Source organism: Channa argus, chromosome 13 (genome assembly GCF_033026475.1).
Source record: "Channa argus isolate prfri chromosome 13, Channa argus male v1.0, whole genome shotgun sequence".
NCBI lineage: Eukaryota > Metazoa > Chordata > Actinopteri > Anabantiformes > Channidae > Channa > Channa argus.
This window is the reverse complement of record NC_090209.1, coordinates 12148487-12162087: the sequence shown is the minus strand read 5'-3', so window position 1 is coordinate 12162087 and position 13601 is coordinate 12148487. Positions and strand designations below refer to the sequence as shown.

Here is a 13601-nt window from a genome sequence, read left to right as displayed (position 1 = left end):
TTTTCTCCTCGTAACCGTTGCAGAGCAATGCTGCTGCATGTTGCCGTCGGTGAGGCAAAATGAATACATTATGAAGCTTAGGATTTGTGTGGGTTGTTTGGCATATGTGACTGTGTGTGTGCATGTAGTTACATCGACACATGTTTGTCAGTGCTCATCAGTATTAGCGTCTGTATATCACAGGAGGCAGTTGATTGCAGTTGTGCAGAGCAGATATGTCATGTTAAATCTTCCTCTAAGCATAAAGTCCTGATCTGATGTGTCTTTCCATCTTCTTTGTGTGTGGTAATGTTGTCTCCGTGTGCAGAACACTTTCCTTTAGGGGCTATATTTAGCTGGGAGGCGGGTGACAGAGACAGTCTGGCTCCATTTCCTCACACTCCCATAGATAAGACAGGCAAGGCATAGGTCACACAAGGGGTGTGCGTGGGTTTTTAGCTGTGTGTAGTATATGTGTGTAGATAAGAGGACAAGGTCATCCACCATTTTGCTTTGAAGTAATTTTGGATAAACTATCCAGTCAGTTTGAGAGTGTTAGTGGTGTATTATGTGTTTGAATGCCAGATACTGATTCACACATGTGACAGTGACATCCTCTCTCTTATTTAAGTCTGCAGGAGTGTACTATAGAAGTCTTCTCTCTGCTAAATAGGCACAACACCACTAATTCGAACTCCAGCAAAAGAGTTGATTTCACTGTAGCGGATTGATTGTTAGGATTGAGATAGGCTATGGTAAACCTTATTACTATACTAACTACTAGGCTTTATATGCAGTCTGAGAAAGGTATTTGGTTGGCAATCAACAACAAAAAGATAGAGTCTTTATTAAAACCCAGATGAGATAGCTTTCGATACGTTCACTAACTTCTGTGGTGTAGGGCAGCTTTGCCTCGCATCCTGATGTTTTTCACCTCCATTTTTGAGGTGTCAGGACACCTTTTATTTTTGCTTACATATCACCCACACCAAGGTCCTTTACAATATATTAATACCCTCATCTTGACCAGATCATGCTGCGGCTGTCCTGCCCTGTATGTAGGACAGGTGTATCATGTCACTGAAAGCAGGGAGTGTTCATTTTTTTCTCTTCCCAACTCATCTCCCTGGCCCCAGTGGCTCAGCCAGAAGGACGCCCTCAGCCTTTTTACAAGGGGTAGTCATTTTTCACTCACCACTGTGATGAACGATGCAGTTAGACCAAGGCAGTTTGCTTTGTGCGTGATGTGAGTCAGTATGCTTGTGTTGTCATTGTACTGTCTGGTGGAATAATGTATCAGGTCCCAGTTTCTCTGAGGATGAAAATGAGGAATCTGTCAACGTTCACATCCAGGTCAAGTTCAAAGTCAAGTCAATTCTTGTTGCTGTAGTTATGGCACTAATCATGTAGTTTATATGCTTCCAGTCTTAACTTTTTATTTTGAAAAAATGTGTTTGTTCGATCACAGTTGTAAAGTTGGCTTATCAATGATAAAGTGTCTCCTTAGTTCCACTGTTTGTGAGAAACATGGCATCCATCATAGATGTGTGTATCGTGTCTAGACTCTGGCTTTTTTGTGACAGTGGAATAAAGGTTGTTGCCAGGAACGATGACCCCAAAATCTATTTCCTCCAGCTATGATTTTCTCCTTGGCTGCCTTGGTGATGGAGGCAGTTTGCTGCTTTTATGCTTGGGTAGAAAAGTGTTGGTCCCTCTCATTTCTCTTGTTTTCTGTTATTTCTCATGCTCACTCTGCCTCCTTCTCAGTGTCTTACTCTTTACTCCTTGTCCCGATTTCCTCTCCTCCACTCTCTCTTTCGGTCCCCCTGCGGAGATAATGGTATATTCCCTCCTGCACACACACATTAGCATGATAATGGTGGCATTACCATTGTAAGAAATGGCATCACATTTGGTTTAACTGAGATAGTTTTTCCATTACATTTATATACCACTTATCTATTCACAAACCCATGCTGGTTTGCTCTCACTTGCACATCACTGCGGGGAATTCTTCAGATATTGCTCAAACACGTATCCAGGTTTCTGACTGCTTCATCAAGCCAATATCTGCTGCCTACTGTACTGTATTTCAGAGGTAATTTCTCTGCTTCAGATCCACGGTAAGTAAAATCGAAGTGATGGTATAAAAAAGATTATGTAGCCAACCTGATGTCACAGTTACAGCAGTGTAACAGTTTGGAAGATTCAGAGCTCTACCTCTGAGGTGTATTGGGGCAGCACAGTGAGTGAGAAGACTGAACCAGTTCACACTCCACTGTTGGCAACTTAACTGATTCATCTTTTTTATTTTTCTCTCTTCCTCATGTCCTCTCTGCCTCTCTGCAGGCTACTTCACTCAAATTTCTACATTGGCAGATGTGCAGGAAAATGTGATGGAGTATCTCCATGTGCTGAGTCGTCCTAAGGTCATCGACCGGGAGCACGACACAGTGTGGACTGAGGCCTATATTGATAGCACTGTGAGTTGACTATCTCTCACGTGGTACTGAACTCTAGTTGCTTGCTAACTACACACATGCTACAGTAGACTGTGTACACCATGGGCAATAATTTTAACAACAAAACCTAATTCACAATGTACTTTGTTTCAGCATGTTTTCAGAAAATTACATTTGCAAGTTTCGGTTGGATGAATTGTATAATCCAAATGAGAATGGTAGTGATAAATTTAAATTGAAAATGTGTTTAGTACTGCATACGTGCTGCATGCGTGTGTGTGTGTGTGTGTGTGTGTGTGTGCGCGTGTGTGTCTATGGGTACACATAGCAGATGGAACTATTAAGTCAATGGGCCTCCTGTGTGTGTTTAGGAGTTGTGTAGCATGAGCCGAACATTGAAGGTTTGGTCTATTAACCTTGTATCCTACCCCAACACACAGAAACAAACATTATATAGACTTAGTTACGAGTTTAATTTGGACACAGAAATTAAACAGTTTATTAGAGATGGTGATTTCATTATGTTATACTTCCATGTGGAGTAGAACAAAGTGACAAACAGTGACAAAATTCACTGCAGTTTGTAATCTCCATCTCTCTCTACATACTAGAGTATTAATACGTGCACAGTGGTCCTCTTTTTGTTTAAGTTATCGCGTTTGACAGTGAACAGTAGGCAATATTCCTAAGATGTTTCTGAACAGATTAAGAGACAGAGAGCTTCAAAAATATAAGGAGACAAAGGTAAGTACCCTGAAGCTGAAATACAGCACCGGCAGGCTATCAACTCCACAGGAAAATAGTCTCTTTCTCTTTGCAATCCTCTTCATACTCCTCATGTTTTATTTTACCCCTTTCTGTCTTTCTCTGCCTGTTTTGTCCTCATTATACCCATCCATTTATTACAAAGTACATGCACTCAACACTGACTCAGTCAGGAGCAGCTTAAGTGTTGTTTCATCTGCCGTGAACCTCCTAGCCATAAAACTCTCCTCTCACAGTTTTTAAAGTTGCACTCAAGTCAATGTCAGTGAATTTAACACACCTACTGGTGCTGGAACTCAATTCAGTGGAAACAGCAGAGAAAGGCTTTCTGACACTTATGCACAAATGTATTGACCCTCCCCCCCTCCCCCCTCCTCTTCCTCCTTCTCGCTTCCTCCCGAATCTGTTCTCTTTAGCTCCCCCAAGCACAAAAGGTAAAACTTTTGATTTGAGGTCATCAGTGCATTGTTCTGTGTTGAGGCCTAGTGTATGTTCATGTGCATTTCATGTGCATGTGCATTTTGGTCTCTGATGTGTGTGTGCTGAAGGCCTAATTTGGGTGGACTAACTACCATACTCATGGCATTTTTTTATTGTGTTTCATGTGGCTTGTCAACCATGCATTGTGGTTGTCGTCAGTTCAGGTTCTCTTCTGCACGTTTGCTCAAACATGCACACACTTCTGTGCACATCCTCACACTCATTGATCATTGGTGATGCTGTGTTGACCATGCTTTGTCAGTATCTCCGAAGCTGGCACTGTGACCATGTATGCAAGTGTGAGGCTCTTCTGACTGTGTGATTTTGGTGTGAAAACAAGATTGCCTGTGTTATTTGTTTTGGTAGACTTCTCCAGAATTAGCTGTTTTGTCATCTTCTGGGTGAAAATCCAATAGCATATAATGACTGGCAGGAAGATCTGTTGTGATGCCTTTTTATCACCTAAAGCGTTTTATTTCTCAGTGTTTTATGAATCATATGTGGGTTGAGATAAGCAGCTCTATAATCATAACAACCATGATGGCGGAACAGAAGCGAGCTTTGCCCCCCCATCAGCATGAGCTGAGCACAGAGCAGTCACATCAGACAGCTGGCAGGCCACATGTTTGACATAGTACTGTTAGTGTGATAGACCTGAGCTGATTGACATCTAAGCGGCTCAGCAGAAAATAGAAATTAATATTACATTGTCAGACATGATAATTGGGATTAGCAATGAAGCTACACTGGTTTTTGAATCTAATCACGCCAGCACAGCTCTGGCATGGGTGCTTTGAAAAGATAGTGAAACACACACACACACACCCTGCATGGTGATAATGTCTGATATGAAGTTAGCAATAATCCTGGAATTGGTTTATTGATAAGAAAGTTGTGATAATCTTGGATTTGTGTTCTAAGGCTGCTGTGTACCATCCTACCAGCTGTCCCTGTTATCCTTTCCTTTTTCCTCTCCATTCCATCCTTCTTCTCCCCTTTCCTCCTCTGCTACATGTTGCATCTCCCTTTCCTGCTCTTTCCCTCCACCTGCTTTCACCTTCTCTCCTCTTCCCCTGCCTCTCCCTCCTATCCTTGGTCTCGCCAGCTTCATCCATCATTCTCTGGCTCATTTGGCTGTGTTTCCCACTCTGTCGGATGAACTGATACTGGAGCTCAGGGATGACGGGAGGGAGGTGGTTGTGAGAGGAGTGTGTCTGAGCGGATATTTAGGGACAGGTGTTGGAAGGATGAGAGAACAAATGTAAGAGATTCAAAGTTGAAGGATATCAGGGAATGTTTAGAAATGATTGCAAAGGATGTAAATAACAACATGGGGTTAAGAGGAGAGTTTTTTTTTCAAAGAACAAGGCTGATACTTGAATAAGCATGAACTCAGACAATTGAGAAAGCTGTGAGAAGTTGATTACACTTTGATTACAGCATTAATTTGTAGGAAGTTCAAAATGTCACAATGGATGAAATCAAACTTCACTCCTTCAAAGCAAAAGTTTTAATATTGATTAGGATTATTGAGAGCTTTCATAGATATTCTCAAAACAGTAAAAATGGAATGGGTTTGTTTCAATTCCACTTCCAGTGGGGTATTTTTTAGTTTTCCCAAGAGCCTACTGAGGGCATTGGCTTCAAAGTGCACACGCACCAACATCATTAAGCTTGGTCTCCAAGGAAACAAGGTCACCTCATCCACCAGTGCACAATTTGTAACAGCAACCTAGATTACTAGGTATCCTGTGAGACACCAAACATGGCACCAGGGCATGTATCTGAGCCCTCTGAGGGGTGTAAGTGTGTGGGTATTTGTATCAGTGGGGATTGTGAGTTTTAGAGGCAAGAGGGGTTCTTTTTCATTCTCTGACCCACAGCAGGGGAAAGGACTCGCACACCTCATTTACTCTGACTGATACAGATAACACCACAGAGGCAATGATGATGCAGGTTTTGCTCAAATGTGTGTGTGTGTGAGTCTTGAAGTAGCATTACAAGTTGGAGGTCATGTATGATTAGTCAGATTCTAGATACAGAGCAGTCCCTTAGAGGCTTGGGGTGTGGCCATGTTGGAGGACAATCGTTTAGGGTTCAAGGCCTCAATCCCTCTCCTTGCATCCATGTGTGGATCATTTGTATCAGTGATTCTGGCTTTGAATCCAACAGATGCCGCTTTCTGGCTGCCTTTCCCCATGTTGCTCTTGTTATCTGCTTAATTCCAGTATGTCATTAACCAGAGCAGCTGGGCAAGCCTAATTTTCACTAGATGCACATATACAAGAAATAAAGCTTCTCATATTTGTGTGCATATGCACACTTGAGGGGACTAGCCAACAACAGTTCGTGTGGCTACAAAATAAATGTTGGTCCATATGTTTACAGACTGGTGATATATGATACAATAGGCCTGTGCTTGGAAATAGATTTTGTATTTTTAGATGAGTCTCTGCTCGTTTCCTCTCTCCTTTCATCGATCCTATTCTCCAGCAGCAAGGCTGTCTATTGTTACAGCTGCTGTACTTAAGTGTGCTTTGTTCTCCCTTTAATGTCCAATGCTGTGCTCTGGATTGCTATTACCAGCTGTCTGAGCTCAGGTCACCAATTCCCCTTTCTCCAGTGCCTGTAAGAAACAAAATGGATGCGAGCAGTTTTCTGTCATTACCTATTATTACCGTAGGAATGAGGGGTGAGTGCCAGAGGAAGGAGAGTGTGTAACGTTCACTTAAGAGGTTTAATTAAATGGGTTATTTCTCTAAGAAAGTACTGTTTTTGAATCTAATATTTAAGTCATAACATAATCTAAATAATATATAGAATAATATTATTTGCTGCAGCTGAGAAAATTCATGTGTGACATGATTGGCAGTTTTTGACACCACATCAAACTTAAATCTTTGTGGGGGCATTTTTCTCTTAATTCAACAGTTACTTGTGACTTAAACACAACCTGCATGAGCGATCGTCATTTCGAGAGCTGCAACATTTCTGAGTGGACAAGACCAGACTTGTTGAGCGTTAAGCCTTCCTCCAGTCTCCTCATAACAGTGTCAAGCTTTCATCTCTAATTGATATCAACAACAGATACAGACAGCCACTGGAACGATACATATCATATTTATTCAAGCACTCTTAGGGGAGGGAAAATGCCCAGATCCAAACTAGAAGCACAGTCTTTGGATAAGCTTTTTCTGCACTACATCAAAGGCAGGCTGTGGATTGAAGATACTTTAAGGCAAATCATAAACATGAATAAAACATGTCATGGGAGTTTTGTAGGTCCCTCAAGAAGTCAATATGACTAGGTGCGCTCAAGGAATTCTTGTCAGTTTCACTACTGAAGGAACAGGCATTATGCAGCTTTGAAATAATCACTGTCTGAGTGTCACTAGACAAGATGGTTCATAAAAAATGCATCTGTGCAATGTGCTGTGTAGTCATAATTCTTTTGTAACTATAACAATAATCCTTCATCATTAGCTTCCCTCTTTTCCCTTAATCTCTCGTCTCTCTTTCTGTCTTACCCTCTCAATGTTCTCTTTTACCGTTTGTCTCTCGTGACTCACTCAGTTGGAGGATGGCCAGGGTCCAGTTCTGATGACCACAGTCGCGATGCCAGTGTTCAGTACCAAGAATGAGACGGTAAGTTCACATAGAGTTATGAAGATTCATTAAAATATAATAAGTTAACATAATAACAGGTTTCCCTAACTTGGAGAACGGCAACAACTTGCAGCTGAAATTATAAACGATGTGATCACCTCTTGCAGAATTACTGAAGAATTGTGAAATAATGGCTAGTTATGTACCTGATAGACACTAATTTAGGTTTAACCAGATTAGGATGCAGGAGAGGAACCACTACTTGAATACATAAAAATCTGGATGTTTTCTTTCATAAACAGTTGATCTTATACAGACTGTGTCGTGTCGTGTAAGTTCAACAACGTTGTATTGTGTGTGCTTCCAGAGAAACCGTGGCATCCTATTAGGGGTTGTTGGGACAGATGTGCCTGTCTCTGAGCTGCTTAAGACCATCCCCAAATATAAGGTACCACACTTGACTTCACTGTTATTCTTCAAAGTCATTATCCGACTGGCTATATAAGACAGCTCTTTACATCTTTACACCTTTTATAGTCAGAGCCAGACTTAAATGTCTTTTCAATTATAAGATTGGGAATGTGAGTTCTCTATTCACCTACATGCTAAGTCAGTAGACACACTAGAACAGGTGAAATGATTTAGCTTTTCACTCATATCTGCAGGTGCACCAGTCCAGCTCCATTAAACACGAAACCCAGGAGGAGACAAATCTGAGGTTTTGTTGAAGTTTTGACACTGATTATTCACGGCCTGTTCTGGACTCACTCCAGTGATGACAGGAAAATTATACACATTATGTATTTTGATGCATTATCATAGTGTCAGTGAACCTTGGTGGGGTGTAAGGTTTTGACATTTGAAACCGTATTATTTTGCCAGACGTGGATGAATGACTTCATCCTCTTGTATTGTGTGGTTCTTGGTGTTTTAGTATGCTACAAAGAGTCTCCCTGTAAAAATTACAAAGAGCTTGATTAGCCAGGACTTACAATGAGGTACAGATTTGTCATCCATCCTCTTTGGTGTGGTCTTTGTGTGTATCCTAGCTGGGCATTCATGGCTACGCCTTTGCAATCACCAACAACGGCTACATCCTCACACACCCAGATCTACGGCCACTTGTGAGTATTATCTCCAGCTCCATTCAGCAAGTCGAAAGTGTCAAACATATTATCATAACAATACTTTTGAGGTCACAGAGATCGAAGTTCAAATGCATTAATTTATTTTGTATAGGTGACTGAGGAATACTAACCCTTGAGTTCATGTAAATTACTGATTTTGTCATATTGAGATGCCAATTTACATAGAGCATGTGTGTGTAGCTGTGTGAGTGCTCTATGTCTCTATGCGCAGTGCGTTGTGAGTGTGTGTCTATGTGTTTGGCTGCGTGGTAGTATGTAGATGAGGGGAGTGTGTTCCAGGCCTCTGGTGTGCTGTGAATAGACAGAGATACAGCTTCTGAATGGCTGTGATTAACTCTATTGTACTCACTCTCTCCTCTCACAAGAGGATGAGAGGCGAGAGTGCTGAGAAGAAGTGAGGGAGGGAGACTGAGGAGTGCAAGGAACCTGTTAAATATGAGGTGCTGGGTGACAAAGAGGGGTGCGGTGCTGGGTGAAAATGGAAAGATATGAAGGGTTGAGAAAATGGCAAGAGGCAAGAGAAAGAGCAGACAGTGAGACAGACAGGCAGATGGTTTAATAGTGTTCTAATTAAAGATGTTAATGAACAGTGTTTAACAACTAATAAGGGGTGGGAGGCTGTCCTAACTGACAGATGAATGTAAATGAATACGCACACACAGTATGTGCACACACACTCAACCACAAACAAGAATAGCACACATTAATGAGCCCAGTGTTCTGGCCTTTCACCTTTAAAGGATCTGTGGCCATCCAGGTGGTAGGAGAGGCGAAGAGAACTGAACATTACACATGTAAACATTTGGTCATAATTTCTAAAAAAGCATATAAATAGTTATGATAACGAAAACCAAATCTTGAGTGCTGACACAGTTTGTCAATAAGAGGAATAGAACAGGGCCAGGCCAGTTGTTTCCCTCTGATACCAGTCTTTATGCTTTTGAGCTCGCCTTGAACCTTTAAGATCATCCCAACATAACAAACATTTTTAGCTCAAATAATGAGAGTGGACAGCATGGTAAAGTAGGAGACATCCATTTTGAGCAGTAAGATTTTGAAAATGAGCAAGAATCATACATGTTCAAAGATTGTTAATTTTCCAATGAGAAAAGAAAAGATTGCTGTGCCTTTAAGAATTTTCCATTTTTAATTTGCTTTACATAATTATTTTGTGGAAACATCACATGAGGCACAATACAATATTTTAAGTGACTTAGTGCATGGCTTAGTGATAATAATGAGTTGAAGCCAAAGTACAGTACAATTCTTCAATATATCTATATGTCTGCATGCATGTGTTTCAATGGGCCTGTGCGTCAAGTATGGGGATGGCAAGAAGAGAAGAAAGCCTAACTACAGCAGTGTGGACCTGTCTGAGGTGGAATGGGAGGATAAGGATGACACGGTGAGGCACTTGTAATAATCTACATTAAACACCAATACAGTAACGGTGTTGCTAACAATGTGACATTTGAGATTTGGTACATTCTTTTTTGTTGCTAGCTGAGAAATGCCATGGTCAACAGGAAGACGGGGACCTTCTCCATGGAGGTGAAGAAAAGTGTCGACAAAGGGGTGAGGAATCCAAAATTCAGAACTGCACAAATACATGCCAACAAGACCTTTTCACATAGTCCCAAAGGATGAGCCAAAGAAAATACTCAACAGGGAGAATCCACTCTGCCGAGGGGGTTGGCACTTGGCACAGTGATGTACAGGATTGACTGGGGAATTTAGTTTCTGAGTTGGTTTGCTCTGCATGCAAGAGTGTGTGCCTGTCTATGTGTGAGCTCCTTATCTCCACCAAGCACATGTTGCTGAATACAGGAGAGACAGGAGCCCAATGATTTTCTTTTACTCAGACCACTGAGAGATAGAGATAGAGTGAGAGAGAGAGAGAGAGAGAGAGAGAGAGAGAGAGAGAGAGAGAGAGAGAGAGAGAGAGAGATAGGGAGGCATTCCGGTGTGTGTCTGCATGTGAGCACTTTGCATTTTCAAAGCTTAGTCAATTAGAAATTAGCCTGATTATTAAGCATTCAGTGTGTTGATGTATCTCTACACACACACACACATACACACACACACACACACACACACACACACACACACACACACACACACACACACACACACACACACACACACACACACACATACACACTCAAGTGTACACACATATTACAAGTCTTATTCACATTGCAAACTCAAATCCTTCTGCAAAATCACAGGTCGTGTGAAAGGCCGCCCCTTGAAAGCATGCACTCCCTGCACCACTAGATGGAGGCAGAGTGCAGGGAATTACATCAGATTGGAACCATGGTACTGCCAACTACTGCAGCAGAGAATAAAATGTCCCTCCTTTTATTTCAGAAACGTGTGCTGGTTTTGCACAATGATTACTACTACACAGACATCAAAGGGACTCCTTTCAGGTAAGACAGCTTGCGACACTTCTGAGAGCGCTGAACAAAGTGTTGAGTAACTGAAGTGTCAGTATTCTACGTTTTTCTGCACAACAAAGAACTAGAGATTTGTGTTTTTAGAGAGACCTTTGTGTTTTGTTTGTATTGTAGTCTAGGGGTAGCTCTTTCCAGAGGCCATGGGAAGTTTTTCTTCAAAGGCAATGTCACAGTAGAGGAAGGTAGGAAATCCTCCTCTCTGCTTTGTCTTTGTTATTATGTTTATCTGTAACCTTCTGTCTGTTTTGGTCTCACTCCTTCACTCTGCTGCTCACTATATTTATATTCTACTATATATATATATATATATATATATATATATATATATATATATATATATATATATATATATATATATATATATATATAGTGTTTAGCTCATTTATTGTAGTACCATGTTTCAATTTTGGGTTTGAAGGGTTTTTTTTGTTTGTTTTTCTTTACCAACTAGTTGGAAACCTTTGAGTACACACTTTAATAGAAACATCATCTACTATACACTTACAGTCTATAGCAATAGTTGGCATTTATAACTAATGCCAGTGGTGGTATATAACTAAGTACGTTTACTCAAGTACTTTAGTACAACTTGGGAGTACTTGTACTGTGCTTTACTTGTGTATTTTCGATTCTACTTCCACTTCTGCTCCACTACAATTTAGAGCTAATATTGCACTTTTTTCACTACAGTCAACTTCCAATTTTAGTTACTAGTTTAATGTACTTAAGAACAAATACAACCAACTAATAAATTCAAATGTATTAATTTTCATTAACCAGCTGTCAGTACATAAAGTGGTTTGTATAAGTTCTAACTTTACCAGCTGCCATTGACTTTATTTTCCATAAATTAATATAAATTACTATAAATTGACTTTGCTATAATTTTACCAAAGCTAATATTGACTAGACTTGCACATTAAAAAACATCAATTTCTGTACTGTTTTAAAAAAAATATTACAGTACTTTAAGTAAATGATTGTGTGTACTTGACATGACTTCAACTTGAGCAAAGGGTCTAATATGTTACTTTTACTTTTAGTGGATTTTTGTTACTTAAGTATTGGCACTTTTACTTAAGTACTGAAATTTTGTTCTTGTTCCACCTCTGAAAATAGACAGTTACTAATGTAAGAAAACTAAAACAAAAAATTAACGCTTACATAATAGAAGAATGACTGCAATATAACAATATACATATATAACAGGATTTGTGTTACTTATGAATGATATGGTATTATTATAGATGAATGTGAAATGAATTTGTCTCTCCACTTTTACTCTGTTACAAACTCTTAGTACTGTAAAGGGTTCTTAACTGTACCTGGCAATAAACAGTTTTCTGATTCGGATTCTGATTTCTGATTCTGAAATACGGTGATGGCAGTGTAGTACACACCCCAGTGTTTCCCACAAAAATGCCTAAGCCAAAATATAGTTTAAGAAATAAAGTACAAGTCCTCAATACTTTCCCAAAGAACAATATAAGTATTGTTTGACTGAATTAACTCGCCACAATTCACAGCCACCATGAACATATCTATGCATAATTTTGTATGTTTAGTCTTTCTTTCTCGAGTTTCCTTCGATCTCTCTGTCTCTTGCACCCTGACACACACATTCATTAGTATTGTAGTTATAATGAATTTGAAAGCCACAATTGGACAGGAAGTTAAATATTGCTTTAGCAGCTCCTTAGGTGCAGTGTAGTTTATGTCTATGTATGTGTGCGTTTGTGTGTATGTGTCTATTTTTATGTACAGCCTCATGCATGTTAATATTCATGTGACGGTGATGTGTGTGTATGTGTGTGTGTTTCTCTAAACATGTCCATCATGCAGAGCCCTCTGAGCATGACTTGGCTCTTCCTGATCTAATCAGAACTGTCACATCCATTCAAAAAACACATTTTTCACCCCTGCTTTGTGTGTGTATCGGTGTGTGTGCATTTGACGGTTTCGACGCCTATTCTAATATGATGAGTTCATTTTGACTGCCTTTGCTTATTTAGTATTGCTTATTTGAGGTCTATAATTCTTATTTTGTTAAAGGACTTCATGACTTGGAGCATCCTGATGTAGCATTGGCAGATGAATGGTAAGAGTATATGAACACTAGTTACTTGTCACTTATTCAAATTATATTGTTGTTGGACTATGTCCTAAATACACTTCCAATTAAAAAAATCTAAGAAAGTTGTGATTTTATCACAATGCAACAGTTGCACAACAAGTTTGGGATCTTGGAATTTGACTTGATGGTTTTTGTCATTTGATGACTTGTGGTAACCAGGACTGGGAACCAACATCTAAACAAATTACAGTAAATGCTTTTCAAACTGGGAAAACCCGACTTTGTTTTAATTCACATCTGATTCATCGTAGATGTCTTGCAATCCAATAGCAACTGGAAGTAATTGAATGATATGACCGTTATTTAATAGTAATTATAGTTTTAAGAAGATAAAAAGTGAGTTTTGATTCAAAAATGTCCAGAGGAAATTATCAATGTATTTATTTTGTAATTTTTTGTTACATAACAGGACATACTGCAACACAGATGAACACCCAGAGCACCGATACCTGTCCCAGATAGAAGCCATCAAACTCTACCTCAGTGGACATGAACCCCACCTACAATGTTAGTTCACTCATCTACAGCTCACCTTAGCTGAAATTGACTAATATTTTCTGTGGTCATT

General features: G+C 39.9%; 1 protein-coding gene across 3 annotated transcripts in view; it reads left to right on the top strand.

The window, feature by feature from the left end:
- The window catches only part of cacna2d3a (calcium channel, voltage-dependent, alpha 2/delta subunit 3a), a 105574-nt gene that overhangs the window by 58585 nt on the left and 33388 nt on the right, over positions 1-13601 (top strand). For 2 of the 3 annotated variants that reach the window (XM_067528083.1, XM_067528081.1), the window contains exons 12-22: positions 2329-2462; positions 3623-3640; positions 7260-7331; positions 7660-7740; positions 8342-8416; positions 9762-9845; positions 9944-10015; positions 10811-10872; positions 11014-11081; positions 12952-12997; positions 13443-13540. In XM_067528083.1, coding sequence (XP_067384184.1) covers positions 2329-2462; positions 3623-3640; positions 7260-7331; positions 7660-7740; positions 8342-8416; positions 9762-9845; positions 9944-10015; positions 10811-10872; positions 11014-11081; positions 12952-12997; positions 13443-13540 — 810 coding nt within the window. The remainder of the gene's footprint in view (positions 1-2328; positions 2463-3622; positions 3641-7259; positions 7332-7659; positions 7741-8341; positions 8417-9761; positions 9846-9943; positions 10016-10810; positions 10873-11013; positions 11082-12951; positions 12998-13442; positions 13541-13601) is intronic. The other variant, XM_067528082.1, reaches the window with a different exon arrangement.